Source organism: Neopelma chrysocephalum, unplaced genomic scaffold (genome assembly GCF_003984885.1).
Source record: "Neopelma chrysocephalum unplaced genomic scaffold, ASM398488v2 Primary Assembly neopelma1_96671, whole genome shotgun sequence".
Lineage (NCBI taxonomy): Eukaryota > Metazoa > Chordata > Aves > Passeriformes > Pipridae > Neopelma > Neopelma chrysocephalum.
The window spans coordinates 989,652-1,002,376 of NW_020925316.1; the positions used below are offsets into that span (position 1 = coordinate 989,652).

General features: G+C 38.0%; 1 protein-coding gene across 2 annotated transcripts in view; it reads right to left on the minus strand.

Moving 5' to 3' along the window:
* Nucleotides 1–12,725, minus strand: part of SMC2 (structural maintenance of chromosomes 2) — a 20,465-nt gene continuing 7,740 nt past the window's right edge. For both annotated transcript variants that reach the window (XM_027708988.1, XM_027708990.1), the window contains exons 12-25: nt 10,805–10,922; nt 9,950–10,088; nt 9,582–9,701; nt 9,061–9,265; nt 8,361–8,496; nt 7,273–7,397; nt 6,533–6,726; nt 6,089–6,232; nt 5,648–5,842; nt 4,905–5,105; nt 3,996–4,112; nt 2,562–2,722; nt 1,204–1,351; nt 1–307 (exon numbers count right to left, since the gene is read on the minus strand). In XM_027708988.1, the coding sequence (XP_027564789.1) occupies nt 95–307; nt 1,204–1,351; nt 2,562–2,722; nt 3,996–4,112; nt 4,905–5,105; nt 5,648–5,842; nt 6,089–6,232; nt 6,533–6,726; nt 7,273–7,397; nt 8,361–8,496; nt 9,061–9,265; nt 9,582–9,701; nt 9,950–10,088; nt 10,805–10,922 (2,216 nt within the window). In that variant the 3' untranslated portion in view covers nt 1–94. The remainder of the gene's footprint in view (nt 308–1,203; nt 1,352–2,561; nt 2,723–3,995; nt 4,113–4,904; nt 5,106–5,647; nt 5,843–6,088; nt 6,233–6,532; nt 6,727–7,272; nt 7,398–8,360; nt 8,497–9,060; nt 9,266–9,581; nt 9,702–9,949; nt 10,089–10,804; nt 10,923–12,725) is intronic.

The window sequence follows — 12,725 nt, forward strand, 5'->3', positions numbered from 1 at the left end:
TAAGACACTAAGGAATGTTGAAATTTAATGTTGAAATACAATAAAAGAACTTTTTAAAAAGCATTTTCAAAGTAAAACAAAACACTTAAGGAGCTCATTCCACAAATAGAGGGCCGTTGTTACTCCGTTTGGCAGGTGGTGTCTCAGAGCTCCTACATGTTCTCTTGGGTTTCTTGGCGGAAGACTTAATAGGTCTTCTTTGAAACTGATCGTATCTTGTGATAGTGGATACACCATCCAAAAACCTGGTCTTATAGAGGACATTCGCGTTGCTGAACATTCCATCCTTCAAGGACACCACAATAAACTAAAAGAAAACAGAAACGTTTGAAGTGAATGCTGCCATCCAAAGAAAGACTTTAGGCAACAATGGAAAAGGCCTCTAAAGAAAGAAGTCCTTTTAACTTTATTTGGCTAGAAACTTGGTGGTAATTCTTAAGAGAATATTCTAAATGTAACCAAGGCCCCACAGACCCACAGGCCAGACATTTTCTGCAGCTAATAACATACATCCCTGTCCCTATCCCAGTGCTTGGCCTGTGATACAGTCCACAACCCTGGATCCCCATTTATGTTGCATCAGACACTGTTGCCACTAATTTTGTAAGAATGCAGGAACTTTCATAGTCAAAAGATACTGTTCAAATCATTTTACAATGCCAGTAACAAATGTTCCCCTCCTTTCTCTAATAATTTGAAAAGGTCTTAACACCAAACAGAGACGTGTACTACCTTTTTTTCATGTACAGGTCACAGTGATAGATTCTTTCCACTAGTGCCTGGCTTATTTTACTAAAGTCAGCATGAAATATTTTTTACCTCAGGTTAAAGAACTCTAGGAAAAAAGAATTCAGGATGTGGGTCATGCCTGAAACTGATCAACAATCAGTTGATTATTACTACCTGTCTTCTAACCACTGCAGCAACAGCTTACATTAAAAGTTGAGGTTTCACCATTGCCATATCATCAATGTAACTTCCAGTTGAAACAACTCAGAAATGCAACACACATCCCTGGAATAAAACAGGTGAACAGCTCAGTGTCCTCAATGGCAGACTGCCTCTGAAAATCATGGATGGAGCTCTGAGCAATCTGTCTGGTGGAAGCTGTCTGGGCCTATGGCAAGGGGGTTGAACTAGATGATCTTTAAGGTCCCTTCCAACCCAAACCATTCTCTGACCACAGTAATTTCAAGATCATACCTGGGAGCGTCTGAAATGAGTTTGAAGCATCATCCCAATATTTTGTGTATGAGAGAGATCAAGGGCTGCATCCACTTCATCCAAGATGTACACTGGGGCAGGCCTGAAGAGGAGCATGGCTAAAATCAAGGATAAGGCCACCAATGATCTAGGATGGAGAAAAGAAAGTTATGATTTACTCCCTTGTCTGAAAGGCTTTGGCTTATGAAAACAATTGTTGAAAGGCAATGAAGGAGCACAGGAGCACAAGTCCTGTGAGGAGCAGGTAGTGGGGTTGTTAAGCCTGGAGAAAAGGAGGCTCAGGGGAGACCTTACTGCCCTCTACAACTACCTGAAAGGAGGTTATAGCCAGGTGGGGGTTGGTCTCTTCTCCTAGGAAACAAGTGACAGAATAAGTGGAAACGGCCTCAAGTTGCACCAGGGGAGGTGTAGATTAGATATTGGGAAAAATTTCTTCACTGAAATGGTTACCAAGCCTGGAACAGGCTGTGCAGGGAAGTGATTGAGTCATCAATCATCCATGGAGGGATTCTGAAGATGCATGGATGTGGTGCTTAGGGACAAGGCTTAGTGGTCAACCTGGCAGTGTTAAGTTAATGGTTGGACTTTATGATCTTAGAGAGCTTTTCCAACCTAAACAATTCTATGATTGTAAAATGCTTTCTCGATGGAATGACAGCTTCTCATTTCAAAATGTGAAGTATTCTGTCAGAAATGTCAAATGTTACTTACTCTTTTATCGAAAGATCAGGTTAGTTGCGTGACAGTATTTAAAATTATGCTGTTGCTCTGTCTATTTTCAATTCTGAGTTTTGCAAAGATGTTTTTCACTGTACAGTTCTTGAAGTGGTCTGTCCTTAGAAAGTTCTGTATCTGTCTCACGTCTTCCAAAATTCTGTTTCTGCTTTTCAATTTGTTAGATTTTTTTCCTTGCAAAGCAGCACAAACCCTACACAGTAGCTGTAGTCACTGGAGATGAAAACTGTTGCCATGACACTGCTTTTATACTGGGGCAAATCTTGTCTATATAGATTTTTAAGATTACAGTTCCAAGAGAGGAGCACTTAATTCAACACTACATCAGTACTACCTACAGTTAACTGCAATTTTCTCACTACTCAACTCATTTGTTTTGTCACTTCTTCATGGAGTAAAATCTTGTTTGTTATCTTATGCCAAATAATGCGTTGTTCCAAGTCAGAATGAATAGTGCTTCCAATATTGAGTCAGTTTGGGAGGAGGAAGAGTCCCTAACTTGACAAGGGAAAAGATTAATTTTTTTGCTTTTCAGAACTATAATTAGTTAGATGTATCAATTATACACACAACCACAACAGAAAACAAATATATTCACCAACCTTTGTCCTCCACTAAGTTCTGTTAAGTTTTCCTTCCAGGTGTTTCCTAAGGCAACTCTGAACTCCATACCATCCAAGACATTGTTGGTTTTAGTGGCTACCAGCATAGCTTTGGCTCCTGGCAGGAGTGTTGAGAAAATGGAACCAAAGTCTTCATTCACCTAGAAGTCAGACCACAGAAGATTTATGAACGTGCTTTGAATCAAGACCCAAAGAGCAAAAACAGTAAAAGCTGCACAAAGCTCAAGACATCTTGCCCAGTTTAACCCAATGACTCATGTCTTGAAGATTAGGACATACAGGATAGTGAGAAAATACTAGCATACAGAATCTTATTTTTTCTGTACTGAAAAGAGAAGCAACACCAAAGGATATATGACACCTCATACTAAGCATTTTAGAAGGATCAAATGACAGAAATATAGGAAGGCTTCTTTATGCTATCAGCCAGGGAAACAGTTTTAACACAGTTTTATTAGCTGGTAAATTGTGATTTCTCCCAGTTAATTAAAGGACTAGTAAAAGTATAATCACCATGTAAGAGGTACATGCTGGCATCCTCCCTACTCTTATTCTTCCCAGGTTTACTTAAGCAATGCCCAGGTACTGGATGAGATGCAACTTCGTAAATGCAGATTAAAACTTTCAAGGTTAAGGAAAACACACTTATTCCACCACCCGTGATGCTTTGAAATACAGTTCACCAATTTCTGCCAAACAAGATTTTTGCAATGAAAAGGTACCATTTTGTCAGCGATATCTTGAGTACAGGTAGTAATAATTAAAACCAATACTTTGTCTGTGTGTAATTCAATCTTAGATAAAATCGATTTTCTCAAAGGCCAAAAAGTACAAGTTCTCCTGGTACAGTGGAAAAGAATGTGTCAAAAGCTTTCCATGTAGAAAGAGAAAATTTTATACTTTTTTACAGTTTATTATATGAGAGAACTAGTAAGAAGGCAGAGTGCTTAGGTAACAGAAACGTAAATCAGATGTTGCTCTAACCCACTATTAAGTATCCTATCAGCAACTGGAACAGTACCCCAGGTCCACAGCCCCACATTGTAGGGGGCTACAGGGAACCAGAAGATTTTAACTCTGGTGAAATATTGCTTTAAGATAAAAAAAAAAAAGAAACCCCTGTATTTCAGCAGGCCAGTAGTGTAACTGTCCTTAAATTGTTGTGGGCACTAAAAGAGAATGGTAAAGTAGTTTTGCAGGTTTAACTGGATCATTACAATTCTCAGAGAATGTCTTATTCTCAAAAGTGAGATTAAACAGGAGAAACAAAGTGGTTGTTTTGTAATTTAAATACTAGGCGAGGGATATTAGTTCTGAAAAAAGACTTTTTCCCTGTGGAAATACACAAAACAGTAATCTACACTAAATCTGATGTTCTGCTAAAACGTGAAGATCAGATTTCAAGTTTCATACCTTTTTCCAAGCAATATCTAAAGTTTCATTTTTCTTCTGGTCAAGCTCTTCAATAACGGCAAGAATTTTTGCCTTGTCACTCTCTACAACTCTTTTTTTCTTCATTAAGTCATTGTACTAAAGAAATAAGAAGAAAAGATTGATTTTAATGATCTTTATGCTAAAATAAATTTTGTGCCACTCTTACAGCTTTACCATGTCATTTTTTAACTATGAAATAGTAATTAAACATGAGACTGAAATCCAGTGTATTCATTTAGCTGCACAAAGGAGGTAAATCTGGGGATATTATTTGCAAATTAAAGCATCAGAATTTTCAACAATCGGCAAAGGGGAAGGCTAACATTACTCTGAAAATTGCACTTCCAAGTTAATCATGTTTCATTTGCTTTTCCATAGAAGAAAGCATGCTTCTGGAGGCTGATAGGAGGAAACAGTACCAGAAAAGTTGAAGTGTGAGTCAGTGGGCAGTTTTGAGACAATCCTGGAATAGCCTGAAGGTACAGATTAGTTTGAGATAACTCTGGAACACTTTCAATCTATTATGCTTGAAGATGAATAATTTTTTGATCTGCAACTTTTATGACAGTATATAGTTCTCAGATACTCTAATAGATACCACAAAGCTTGCCTAACACTGCAGCTTAGGATGGACTGGGGTAGGGAGTAATAAAATAATTCTTTTTACCATCCAAAGTCAAGACTATGAATAACCTATAAAACTGGTGTGCAACTGAACAGTTCAAAGATGTCAGATTAGTATAAAAGATCCAGCAAAAGATTTCCTGCTATCTCATGAAGGTCTAGTTTTTGGTGTATTCAGAAATAGAGCATATGAAAACAAAGCTACATTATATACATGTGTATAACCTACTCAATCTTTTTAGATTAAAGTACAGAAATGTTTACCCTCTCCTCTGTGTCAGAGAGCAGGTTCATAGCTCTCACGTCCACATTCTTTCCCAGCTTGTCTACACGCTCCCGCAATTTCTGCAGCCTTTGAAATGCTTCTTTAGGATCGCCACTTTTGAAATCATAGGCTGTGTTTGGCTGACTAAAGAATGGTCTTTCCGAAGCTATCCACTTGTGCTCTATCAGCATTTTGTTCATCTGTAAACAAGAAGATATGTTCAGGCCTTCCCCAAACCCTTCTCAAATGGCAAGAATAAAAAAAAAAAAGAAAAAAAAAATCAACATGCTAAAATTACTCTACAACATTAATTCTTCTATCCCAATGCAGCACAGGTGCATATCTTTACATTGCTTTAGGTGATTTCCTTGACTGTACACAAACCAAGATTTTAAGGTAGCTTTCATATGTATCTTACTTAATTGAAACACTTTTTTCTCTATATCTGGACTACACCAGTGTCACTAAATCTTGGAATTGCCCTCTGTGATTAGTTACCTAATTTGTCCATATGGTTAGATTGTTCTTAGTGATCACCTTCTCACTGCAATCTACTCTCTGTTAGTCCCTACAGATAAACTCTGTTACAATGTACAATTTTCACTCCCTCGTCCTGGGATAAAACTTTTTACATCAAGGATTGCAAATATGATAGTGCTTAAGAAAAAGTTCCTTTGCACATGGCAAGGGAAATAACCACTCCTGGCCACAAGATGGAAAGAAAAGTACAATTCTGAAATACCTTGGCAGCAGCATCAGCAGCCTCTTGTTGACATTTGATGATGTCATGTTCTAATTCTTTAATCTTAATATGTAATTCATTATTTTGTTCTCTGTATTTTAGCATCTCTGCAGATTTGTCTTTAATTGCATTATCATGTAACGCGATTACTTCCTTTTCCTTAGCCAGTTCCTTCTGTGATTTCTCTACAGATTCCTGAAAAGCAAATCAAACAGGCATTTATTAGCCTCTTACAAAGGCTGGTGTTAGACCCTTACTAGAACAGACACAGTAAATAGAAAAAATTGACATGTGAAAACCAAGCAAAAAAATAACTACCTGGGTGGATTGAGTGCTGGTAAGCAAATCTGAAGAGCAAAATATACATTATAATGTGAGCTTTAGGGGATCACACCTTCAGTAACATCAAAATGGATAATGAAACACAGTATTCACGTTTACCTCTGTCTTAGCCACCTCAGCTGCCATAGCATCAATTTGCTCCTTGTAAGATTTGATTGCTTCCTCTGCAGCTGCTATCTGCTGTTCACAGGAAGCCTGTTCTTGTTTCAGCTCTTCAAGTTCCAGAACAAAAGCTTCAACTTCCTGAAGAGATGTTTTTTAATTTATGGCAGTTATATTTAAATGGAAAGAATTAGGATTCAGTTTGATGTAGTAAATGCTGTAGAAGATTAATAGCACCCGTTCTTCAGCAAGGGGACAATCTCACAAAAACCCCCCTCCAAAACCCACAAAAAAAAACTTCAGCAATTCCTATGTCAGTGACTACAGAGTAGTATATTAAGTCTCTGAACTGACAGTATTAAAACCTCAGGAGAATCAAACTTTCTGATTTCTGCAACCACTTTGTCATTGAGAAAACTCCCAATAAAGGTGAAGTTTTACCTGTTGCATATCTTTTATTTTTTTGCTTGAAGCGTCTGCCTTTTTCTTGGCAACAGCTAGTGCCTGCTCAGCATTTTTTCGTTCTTCTACACATTCTGCTTCTGCATTTTTCATTTTTTTCTCTAATTCCCTGTATTTGTCTTCTGCTTTCTTTTTGCTCTCTTCAGTTTTGTTTAATGTCTCTTCACACTCCACTGAATCAAGAAGTATAGTAGTGAGAGTGGCCACCGTTTTCATCTTTAAATTTACATCCTAAACTCCAACTGAAATAAATCCGTCTTTGTCCCCGACAGAAAAAAAGTTGTTGTAAACTTGCTAGTGACTGAAGTCAGATATTTCACTAATTATCCTAAGACAGTGTGCTGTTGTTACCAGTTCTTGGTGGGGAACCAAACAGACATTAAAACACCCATTAAAATTAATGAAAATATGCCTTTTTTCTTTTTTTTTTTTTTTTACAGGGACAAGCATATGCCAAATCACATGATCAAGAAGTAATTAATCAGATGGCTACCTAACGAGATACCTGACCCCTAGAATATTATGTCTAGATATGTATTGCTTCTCTCCATTTTTGTCTTTATGTTTTACTTGTTGCTGCATTTTGTGCTTTTACATTTTTCCTCAGCTATATGAACACTACTTCAACACTTTCTTACTAAGCAAACTCAAACAGCTTGATATCCATCTCACTCTCAGCAATTCATTTTCAGTTAAAAGAGTAAGAACACATTTGTCACCAATGGTTTTCTTCAGGGCAAGCAGCTCTTCCTGTTGTTTGTGATAAGCACTTTGATGGAGCTTCTTTTGCAGCAGCTCTGCTTCCTCAGACTTCATCTCCCATTGCTGCTTCAGTTGCCGGTACCTTTGAAGACAGCAGTGACACACTCCTGTATTGAGGGGTACACAGCATCTCCCTTCCAAAGTTGAAGTAAGTGGATAAATGCCTATAATCCTATTCTAATGTGAGATATAGTGATGACTGTAGGACAAATACACTTAAATGAATAAAAGTCTGATTTAATTGCTATAATAGCAATTGTGAGGTTTGTAGATATGCAAGTTATCATATGTGTAACTCCTGCTATGTAGCCCCAATCAGACATATTAAAAACAACTGCAATTCAGAAATCACTGTTTTTGAAACCAGCATTATGACAGATGCTAGGCTGAAACATTAAAGAAAAAATATCTAAAAGCAGAAGTCCTTTCTTCCTTGTGGCTATATTTCTGGAAGTCTACCGCAATCAAAACAATTTTTAAAAATAAATCCAGCTGGTAGATAGCATACTATGCAACACTACCTTCTCATGGCATTCTGCAGAACTAACACATTTTTCTGTTTGATCTTTTAAAAAGATGTTCAGTAATTGAGTAGCTGAAAATCAAAAATATTTAAAATTACGTAATTTAAATCATTAAACAGTAATGCTCCTTTTGAGCATCTTTATATTTTCTTGCAAGAAAAGTAAGAGATATCACAAACTGGAATTCTATATGGCTGTTAGTATGGTTGAACAGATCCATTCTTAATGGACTTCATGAAACTTTAGAAAACTGCAAGTGATTTAAAGCAGACATCAATGTATACCATTTTTTTCCCTGTATTACTCAAAACAAAGTTTTCTTACATATGTTATCTAAAAGCTAAATTTCCTTTTGATTGCTGAACTTACAAATTAAACTGCGGCAGGAGGGAGAAAGGGAATAATTTTCTCCATATTTCTCCAATCTCAACACGCCCTGTGGCCTCCCAAAACACTTCTTTATATTAAATTTACTCAGTCACATAAGAGAAATGATACACACTTTATAGTGCAAACCTTACTTTTCAGCAACCTTCTTCAAGCTTGCCAACTCATTCTCTACAGCCTCAAGTTCAGATTCTTTTGTCTTGAGTTCTGCTTCAATATCTTTCATTTCTTGAAGTTTAGATAATATTGGAACAGCCTGTGAGGACGCACCTGTTCAGTGAAAAAAATAAAAAGCCAGGCTAATAGGAATTAGACTAGTGGATTCACCACTGGTAATAGAAAATTCTAAATGCTAATAATGATGCACATTGGTGACTTATTTTAGTTGCAAAACAGATAAGGTCAGCTAGGCTAAAGTAAGGAGTTCTCATGGAGAAAGACTGTCTCCTCTGTTACAAAACTTAGTTCTGCAGGCTTTGAATACCACACGTGCATGTCTTGTGCAAAGAACTAACTTTTCATAATCTATGAAATTATCTCAAATCCATTATGAATTACTTAAAAAAGTGCTTGAATATAAAGCATTTCTTCTTCCAAGAGGATTATACAACTAGGATTTAAATATTTAAAATCTAAATTACTTTATACAAATAGTTTTCCATTATTTTTTCTTAATCTAATTAATATTATTTCAGCTCAAGACAATCTTAAACAGATGATATCATTCCCAGTATGAGTCTACACAAAAAGTAACTGTTCATTCTTATAGAAAGCATGCAGAGCAGTAAACACATGAACACACGATATTATTATATGAAAAAAACCAGCAATTGCCTCCATGCAGAGTGCCTTGGGGGTCAAACACATCTCCATCAAGAGTAACACTTCTTGTCATTATCCTTTTGTCAAAGGTCACTTTCTTAGCATTATCCATGTTATTACAGATCAGTGTTGTCCCAAAGACATATTCCATTGCTTTCTGCAGTTCAGGTTCATAGGCAACTACAGCAAGAGCTAAATGCAAGTTATCATGACCAACCTAGAAATATAATGGAATTCAGTTAGTATGCCTCAAGTTATAAGAGTTTTCAAACTTAATTTTTGTCTTTTTTTGATAAAACACTTTTTAAAAGCATCATTACATTTTAAAACTATTTCAGTTACTAGTGAAATAATTAATACCCATTTAAAAATTGCATAGCTGAAAGGATATAAAAGTAAAAAATTCAGTATGCTCTCAAACCCTATAAAAATTCTTATTAGTAAAACCATTAAGAAGCTCATGTTTTCAACACAGAAACAAAATGAAAACAGGACACAAGCAATATAGCGTAAATAGTGTATTATCCACATACCAAGCTTTGGGCCAATTTGACCGTGTCTGGTGGAACACACCTGGCTGAAATTTTGTTTAGTGGAATGACGGTGTATCGATGCTTTAGTTCACCCATTTCTAAAAGCTTTTTGCCAGTCACCTCAAATGAAAAAGTTACAAAGCACACAACTGAATACACAACTGATTTTGTAAAGATAGTCAACGGGGCATTCGAAAAAGAATACATTGTTGCCACTAACTAGGCATGACTCTCTTGACCCAATTTAAACATGGACATGGTGCAAACCCCCTCCTAAGCATTCAGTAACAATGCACATGCTTGCCAGCCCTGACTCACACAACCGCATCTTGAAATCCAGTGTTCTTGTACTAATGCAATAAACTTACCTCTGTGTTCACAATAACATTATAGAGTTTCCCTCCAGCCACTGCCTCCAGGGCTTTTGCTTTGGATAGATCTTTCACAATTATAAGAGTTACAACAAGGCCTTTCACATGGCTTGGATTCCAATTTTTTTCTGGATGTCTGAAAATAAATATAAATTATAATAATCATGTTGGTTTTCTCCCACGCATCTTAAAAAATATTATATTTAAAACCCATGATGCTTATTATACTGGTGTAGGAAATTCTAAATTCTATTAGAAAAGAAAACCAAACACACAGAAACTGGTTAAATTAAATAATTCAGGGCAAGAGATTTGCCACTGAGGAGTTGGTTACATAGTCATTAAACAAATGTTCTTCCTGATTTTACTATGATTTGTTCACACATTTTTCAACTGATTTTTCCAATGGGTTCTCTTATTATCACAGCTATGGGAGTATGTTCATCCTGACTATTACATAAACACATAAACCTTGGGATACAGGTATTTGATTAGTGGAGACAGGTGGCAACATTGACCTCCACAGAGGTCCACAGGCAGGACTCTGGAAGTAAGGATTACATATTTTTGCAGTTTAGACCCTTGGATTCTATGGCTTTAGCTACCGAAGTTAACCATCAGACAAAACTTTTAAGTTCTAGTGACTCTGGTAAGACCGTAACGTTTCCTGACTTTCTGCCCCGCCTCCCTCTTCACTTTGCAGCACAGGTAAGACAGTCATTATTCACTGGCGCTGACAGGAAAGCAACATCTAAGCCATTGGTGGAATTATCTGCTAAGTCCCATGAGCCATGCACAAAAGGCCCCAAAAAGCACTTCCACATAATGTTCAGGATCACACTGAGATCTTACTTGTACTCAAACTGTAGATGAGGAAACTTTGCCATTAAACCCTCATACAATTCTCTCAGCCGGCTGATATCAGAAGTCAATGCCTTTTTTTTTGCTGGAAGGGCTGCTTCTTTCTCTTCTTCAGAGTTGAACACAGGCAGTAGGCATACATCCAGAGTACAGAAAATTTGTCAGCTTAAAAACTGGTAACATACACTGTTTAATTTACACATATGTAGCGAATATTTAATTCAAAGACTTTCTAAAATTCTCTGTAAATTTTCAGTTTAGACAAATTAACACTGTCACAATATCAAACATGCAAAAAAAAATGTTTACAGTGTAATGTGCTTCTCTAAGTGCCATTCCGGAATATCAGTTGAGTTTTGAGTAGTGTCTGGAACATACTTTACCTGGTATGAGAAACAAACTTTAAGAAGTCTTTTAAGTGAGAAAAACCAGCAGTACACAGGGACACTGGTTACTTTATTCATGTAAATTTTTGCTAGAATTTAAATTTTCCATCCAACTTGAAAACGCTTGGCCTAAAGTTTATAAAATCAAATTATTTTAAGCCACTTTCTGTGGAAGGTAAGACTTTGCAGAGCTTTGACCAGAGAAATTTCTTTGTGCATGAAAACAGAATACTTGGTTTTTCATTTCCCTCCTGCATTGGGTCTGAGTGGGATGGAGTTAATATTTCCCACAGCAGCCGCATAGATCTGTACTTTGTATTTCTAGTAGAAAGTAGTAGTTGGTATAACACCAGTTTTAGCCTTTGCTGAGTGGAGCTGGCTGTCGCTCCAACCCCTCTTCCAAAAGCCAGTAGGCTGGACGTGGGCAAGAGGTTGGGAGGGGACATAGCCAGGATATGGGACCCAAGGGATATTCCATATTATATAAAGGTGTGCTCAGCAGTAAAAGTTAAGAGAAAGGAGGGGAGGAGGGAGCATCCATTATTAAAGCCTTTGTCTTCCAAAAGAGCCCCTATGCATACTGAGGTCCTACTTCTCAGGAGTGGTTGGATGTTGCCTTCTGATTCCTGATGGGAAGCAGAGAGTTAAATGCTTTTATTTTCCTTCTCTTCTGTGTCCACCAGCTGGATCCAAGATGGATCCACTGCTGGCCAAGGCCAAGACCATCACTGGTGGTGATAGCACCTCTGGGATAACATTTTATAGAAGGAGAAAAAGACCCAAATAAATCTGCAGCAGCCAGAGAGAAGAGTGAGAAAATGTGAGAGGAACAGCCCTGAAGCCCTGAAGACACCAAGACCAGTGAAGGACAGGGAGGAAGGAAGTGCTCCAAGTGCCAGAGCTGAGATTCCCCTGTAGCCCATGGTGCAGACCGTGGTGAAGCAGGTTGTCCTGCTACAGCCCATGGAGGTTCACGGTGGAGTGAATCCATCTGCAGCCTGTGGAGAACCCTATGCTGGAGCAGGTGGATGCCTGAAGGAGGCCGTGACCCCATGGGAAGCCCACAGTGGAGCAGGTTTGCTGGCAGGACTTGTGACCCTGTGGGGGTCCCATGCTGGAGCAGTCTGTTCCTGAAGGACTGCGCCTCTTGGGAGGGACTTATGCGGACGGAGTCTTCTTTGTGAAGAACCGGTCCATGAGAAGGATTCAAGTTGGAGAAGTTTGTGGAGGACTGTTTCCCATGGGAGGGTCCCCAGAGTGGAGCAGGGAAGGGTGTGAATCCTCCCCCTGAGGAGGAGGGAGCAGCAGGGACAAAATATGATGAACTGACTGCAGCCCCCATTCCCTGTCCCCCTGCAATGCTCAGAGAGAGGAGGTACAGAAACTCAGGAATGAAATAGAATCTATGAAATTAAGTTAAATTGATTTCCCCAAATCAAATCTGTTTTGCTTGTGACAGTAGTTGCCAAGGGATCTCCCCCAGTCCTTATGTCAACCCACAAGCCTTTTGCTATATATTCTCTCCT